The sequence below is a fragment of the Chrysoperla carnea genome, chromosome 2 (assembly GCF_905475395.1).
Source record: "Chrysoperla carnea chromosome 2, inChrCarn1.1, whole genome shotgun sequence".
In the NCBI taxonomy this organism is placed as follows: Eukaryota; Metazoa; Arthropoda; class Insecta; order Neuroptera; family Chrysopidae; genus Chrysoperla; species Chrysoperla carnea.
Window position 1 is genome coordinate 81586725 of NC_058338.1, and position 6880 is coordinate 81593604.

A 6880-nucleotide genomic window follows, 5' to 3' on the forward strand; every position below is an offset into this window, starting at 1 on the left:
CAAATGAAATGCGAAAATGACTAGATTTGTTCCAATTGAAATTTGACTAGAATTTTATTAATTTTTACTACAAAAGTGAAAAGGATGACTAGAATTTTATTTCTACAAATGACTAGAATTTTATGACTTTTTATTTCTACAAATGACTAGAATTTATTTTTAAACTTAGGTATATTTTGACTTGTGTTAACTTATTAAATTTATAAAAATGACTAGATAGACCAATTGAAATGAATATGATTCGAAGTTTTTTGATCTTAATTACTGCACAAATTAAGTGACTAGACCTTAGAAAATTTAAAATATGTTTTAATTTATGACAATAGATAAATGACTGAATTATGACCAGATGTTTTATTGATCGAAAATGGTTTCAATATATTTTTTTGCTAAATCTCTTTTGAAATTGTTTGTAAATTGTTAAATGAATTTCTACTATCCAAAACATATTATATCTATTAGAATTTCTGAGCTAAAATCTTTAAAATATTAGTATTTATTAGTTTTCTATCCAATATAAGGTTGTCCAGAAATTGTTTTTAATCTATGGTTAAATTTATATACCTATGAGTTAGAGTTTAAATAGCTTAAATAGCTTATGAGTAAAATAAATTAGAGTAATTTATATACAGATTCAATATACAGAATTATTAAAAATTATTTAATATTTTAAATGTAATTAAATTATATTTCCATTATCTACAAAATTTACAAAATAAACAGCCTTTAATTTTTTTTCTTAATATACATAAAACCTATCAGTTTTTATAAGGAATTTTAATTAATTAAAGAAAAAATTGAATAAATTTTTAATGTAGAATTACCTTCTTTGGCTCTTAGGAGATAAGTACTATTTAAGTTTATGCTCCTTCGCTTGATAAGTAACTAATTGATATACCTCTTCAATTTATTGATCGAAACATCGTGCACTTAGATAGTATTTTTAGCCCATAGTCACCATACTAAAAAAAAAGCTATGAGCAGAGTGTAGCCGCTTCGTTGAACAATAGAACAACTTCGCACTTGTTACACAATGTACTAGTAATTAATTTTATTCTATGAACAACCGATACAATTGTCCATTGCCTATTAAAGTTAATAAGAGCGCGAACAAAACGAGTGCGCTTGGGCAATACAACTCTACTCCGTTGAACATTAGGCAACATTGTACTTGTTACACAATGTACCTACCAGGATATTAATTTTGATAAAGATAAGATTAAGATTTAGAAGACTTTGTCTATCCGTCGTAAAATTGATAAGAGTAAAAACATGAATTTCTATATTGGTAGTTTTAATTTCGTTTTTATTATTTATCTGCTCTTCTACAATAAAAAACAGCAAAGAAGCTTACTGTCTTATATCAGAAGGTTATTTTAAATAATTGAAATTGAATTGATTTCTATCTGGTGATGAAAATTTGTATGGACTAAGTGAACTTTGCTTATCAAATTTCAGATAAAAAAAATGAAAATGTATGGTCTTTAGCTAAGTGAAGAAATTAATTGAGAACTTTTTTAATTTCAAATAAGACAAAAAATAGTTCTTACAAAAAATAAACTTTTATAAATTATTATATCTAAGTCTTACAATAGGTAGGTACAGTGTTGCCAGCTAAACTGGATCGAAAATTACGCTTACATGCGTTTGAAAAGTTACATTTTTAAATTCAAGATTAAATTATGATAATTTTGTCATTGGTCAACTATAAACTATTAGCCCTTATTTAATAAAAACAAGTAATACAGTAAAAGATGTTCCAAAAATTTGCTCATAAAGGAAAATGAAAGAAACCGCTCGCATTTTGCAAAAAACCTCAAGGAATGTGTTTCTTAGGTGTCAAATATCATTAGTAAGGCATGAGTGGCGCAAATGATTTTCTATTAAACAGCTAGTTAATTGTTAATTAATGACATTCAGCGTATTGTGTATAATATATACCGCAATAACATAGGTAAGTAGTACAAGTTGCCTATTTATTAAATTGTTTAAGGTAATTTCATACGGCGAATTTCGTTAACATATCATTAGTAAGGCGTGGATTAGTGTCGCAAATGTTTCTATTTGTTAATAAACAATTAGTTAATTGTTAATTAATGATATTCACTGTATGAAATTAACTTAAACAATTTAATAAATAGGCAACTTGTATCACTTGTCTATGTTATTGCAGTATATTGTGTATAACATATACTGAAATTACATAGATAAGTTATACAAGTTGCCTATTTATTAAATAGTTAATTTCAAAATACTAAAATAAAAGTTAATTTCATACGGCGAATTTCACTAATTAACAAGTAATTGTTAATTAATAAATAGAAACATTTACACTCATGCCATAATTATGATATTTGACATCTAAGAAACACATTCCATGAGGTTTCATTTTCTTTGATTTCCATAACATTTTTAACTGTACTAAAAATAATTGAAGTAAAAATAGTATAAATTTGTTTTTCAATCCAATATTATTATTCATTTTTTCAGGATATCGAGCTAAAATACAGATTTATTTTAGCGAGAGTCTCAAAAATTAATATTTTAATATTAAATTTGTGAATATGGAAATGGCAACAGTTAGTTTTGATAATCGTATCTTAGATACGAGCTACATAAGTAGATGACAAGTTACTTAAAATGTAAGAAAAACCTTTGGCAAAACTGAATTTTCAATTCCTTATAAAACTACGATTACTGGTTTTGAAATGCATCATCTTAACTACTACAAATTGAATCGTACCAACAAGACATGGTACCTGTTTGATTCAAATTAGTTGACAATCCTTGATGCGTATGATGGAACATCGATGGATTATTATTCACATACCTTAAAACATTCTGATGATAATTTTCGGTTGGTGTTAAATGAAATAAAGTTCCAACTCCTCCATTGGAACCACCTGAAGATGTTGAAGCCGGTCCATGTAATCGACTTGATGTACAATTCTCATTATTTAAGCCAGGTGGACGCCACAGCATTGCTGACGTCGATGACGTTTGTGTTGGCCATAATGGTACGGGGGCCGGTAAGAGCCGATGTCAGTTCACTTCAATTTTCAATTCATTTGTTTCCATTGCTGTTGATTGTTCTGGTAAACTTGTATCATTGCTATCAATAGAATGGGTTGTTATTAAATGTTTTCGGAGATACGCTTGACGTCGAAATTTTTTCCCACATTCCATACATGCGAATTGTAAATTTTCTTCAGCATTCGGATCGATTTTCGTTTGATCTTTATTCGATACTCCAGTTGATGTTGATGTACGTGGTTTATGCCATCGACGATGAGATGCTAAGTTCGCTGGACAATTAAACACTTTATCACATTCTGGACAACGATATTCGACGTGAACAATTCGACTACATCGATGTTGTGCCAATTGAAATGCATCTTCATATAATTCTTTACATAATCGGCACACATAGTCTCCAATATGATTTTCGATTTTCGCTAATTCTGCTTTGGCTTCATCGGTAACTTCGACTACATTATAAGCTGGATCGATATCACCTTTTCGTACGACTAATGTTTCATCTGGACCGAGTTCACGTATGATTGTTCCAGAAACTGGTGAACTTTTATCTTCATCGAAGTTTAATTTACGTACAGCTTTTGATTTTTTAACGATTGTTGTATTCGATTGTTGAACATTAGTTGTTGCACTTGGGATTATGGTACATGTTGCTTTAACTTTCTTTGGTTTTAAGATTGTTGTAGAAGTTATTGTTGATGAGGTTGTTGACGTAGGGGATGATAATTCGTGTTGTGTTTTTAACCATTTTGATAAATTTTCGGGTGATGGTGATCGTTTACGTTTTGGCGGTGTTTGTGGTGGAGATTGATTTGAATTTTTCACTGATAAATCTAATGGTATTGTTGAAGTTAATTCTAATGGTTCTGTATAACGTAAATATTGTAATTGTGTTAACAATGATACAGCTGCCGTATTTTGTTGATTAAAATTTGTTGATTGTTGATGATTATATAAAATTGCATCGTGCTTGTATGCTGCAGCAGCAATCAAATAATCATCGGATGGTGTTGAATATTGTTGATGTAATGCCGTTAAATAACCACCAACGCGTGGCATATCCTTGATCGTTTGTTGTCAACACTTTAGCACAACAATGTAATAATTTTTGATTTAATACGTATGTTACACTACAAATATTAAACACACACATATTTGTAAAAAAAAATATATAATATTTTCTTTTACAAGTATGTTTGCGCGATGCACATCAGCGCAAAATACTATATGATATTATAATACATTAGACGCCTTGCTTTATATTAACTTCCAATGGGGGTCCAAACCACGCCTATGCTTTCGTTGTACGCATGTCTTTATAATTTTGTTCGAATACATGTTATTGGTATATGGTTGTATGGTGATCTATGATTGGTGCTTTTCCTTTTTATAAATTGAAAATTTATTAGAAATTTTCTTTAAGGTTTTTTCAAAAATAATGTATTGAAAAGTTTTTTCTTATTTTATTTTGTTTTTTGGTTTTTTTTTTTCGGAAGTTTACATTTAAGTATAATTCTAGTGAATTTTGTTTCTTTTTAGTTTTCCTGATAAAAATTTACCGAAATATTTGCCTATATTTTCACAGCCATACAATCGGTTCAAATTTGAATCATTTTCTTTCTTCTACCTCTAAATTTGGATGGAATTTATTTTAGTATTGACTAAAATTAGGATAAATTTTTCGAGATGAATCATGAGAACTATAGTATCGAAAAATTAATTTTTTGTTTGTTTTGTGGTTTTTGTTTTGGAAGTTTACTTTAAAGTATGATTCCAGTAAATTTTGTTTCTTTTTAGTTTTCCTGATAAAAATTAACGAATTTTTTTTAGAGAAAATATTTTTACAAGCACACAATCTGTTCAAATTTATTTCATTTTATTTCTTCTGCCTCTGAATACTGATGAAATTAATTTTAGTATTAACTAAAATAAGGATAAATATTTTGAGTCAATCCTGAAAACTATATATCGAAAAATTAATATTCGTTCGTGAGCCATTAGTTCTATTTGACTAACTGAAAAAAGTATTCTTTGTGGAATGATATCTATTTTCATATTTTCCATTAGCAGAAACTACAAAAGAACGGAAAATTGCTTTGTTCTCTTATAAAACATATTCTTATTTCAAATTTGTTTGCCATTTTCAATCCTAATACCTTACCTTACCAAACCATTTTTCTATGATATCGATTTTTGATTCGAAGCACCGATTTTGACACTTTCGATGGTACGATTCCTTTATAGAATTCATTCAGTAAATATGATATTTTGGATACAATATCGACGCGATTTTCTTAAAAAATTTTTCGTAACTTTAGCAAACACAAGAGACTATTCTTGAAGAAAGATACGCATAATAATTCTTTGGTGAAAGAAAAGTGTCTGATAGTCTAAAAAAAGAAACTTCTATGAGTCTGTATTTAGGAACCATCTACCTATTTGAATTTTTAATACTAATGACTGGAATTTGTTTATAAACAACAACAAAAAAAAAACTTTTGACAAAAAGAAAACCGAATTCAAAAGACAAACATTTCCAAAACAAATTAATATGCACTAAAAAGTAAAAAATAACGATAATATATTGTAGTTACAATTATGGTTATTTCTCTGACAGAACAGCTTGCTACATTAGCTTGGCTGACACCGACTCCAAAAATAACAATAATTTTAACTACATTATATTATCGTTATTTTTTACTTTTTAGTGCATATTAATTTGTTTTGGAAAAGTTTGTCTTTTGAATTCGGTTTTCTTTTTGTCAAAAGTTTTTTTTATTTTGTGATTTTTAGTGAATCTGAAGTACCTACACTAATTTGTTACTTAAAAAAGAATAATCAAAATCAGTTGGCGTGATATTGAGTTATTCGTCCTCTTGTCGTGCATACTTAATGCAAATTTAAGACCATTATGGTTTTCTCATGGATACCGTTGTCAGAACTGGACCAAATGAAATGGGACCACACGGGAACCACCAGCTTTCAAATAGATAAAGAATCATCAAAATTCAGCCAGTCGAAAGTTCTAAGGTAACACACATAAAAAAAATACAGTCGAATTGATAACCTCCTCCTTTTTTGTTTGAAATCGGTTAAAATTACATAAACTCTTGAACATAAAAGTGCAGGTTGGCGGTGTGTAATTTGATAGGATATCGTTTAAACTAATATTTTTAAAACATATAAATAATATTGAAAATCATCATCAAAACACATTTTTAATATGTATAAATTTTTATTTGTAGTGTAAAGCATACTCAACAACATCCCGCAAAAATTTTTGGCCTATTTGCATTTTAAGTGCTTGATTATTAATTGTTAAGAGAGCGTGCGAAAAAACAACCCAAAACGATTTTCTGTTATAAACATGCTAGAAAGATTGGATTTTCACCAATCGACTCGAAATAAAGTCAAATTAACAGAAAATTTCGTTACCTACATCGCAACTCTCCGTAAGCATGTATATAACAGAAAATCGTTATTCTTTGGTGGTTTTTCTCGAGCTCTCTTTTGAGAGCGAAGTTATTTTGGTGTGTCTATGTTCTTTAAATCTTTGGTGTATTTTTGTCCATCTCGTTTTGGATCCCAAACCGATTGGATAGAGCCAGTTTTTGTCGGCTGTAGTTTCTTTTGGTTGAGTCGGCTTTGCCTTATTAAAGTTTCTTGATAAATCTGCAGTTCAGTTTTATTCACTGAATTTCAAAATCAAATTTAATTTGCAAATTCTATTAATTGTTTAGCAAAGATTCAATTGTATGGTCGAAAAGAAATTAATTCCTTAAATTTTTGTCTAGTCGAAATGATTTGGGACTAAAAAATATAAAAACCTGTTTATTATAATGAT

At 28.6% G+C, this 6880-nt stretch overlaps 1 protein-coding gene across 1 annotated transcript; it reads right to left on the bottom strand.

The window, feature by feature from the left end:
- Nucleotides 1–2699: 2699 nt before the first annotated feature.
- LOC123292979 (insulinoma-associated protein 1a-like) lies at nucleotides 2700–4095 on the bottom strand. Its single transcript, XM_044873694.1, has one exon. The coding sequence runs from the start codon at nucleotides 4093–4095 to the stop codon at nucleotides 3043–3045; it is 1053 nt and encodes a 350-aa protein (XP_044729629.1). The 3' UTR covers nucleotides 2700–3042.
- Between the last annotated feature and the right edge of the window lie 2785 nt (nucleotides 4096–6880).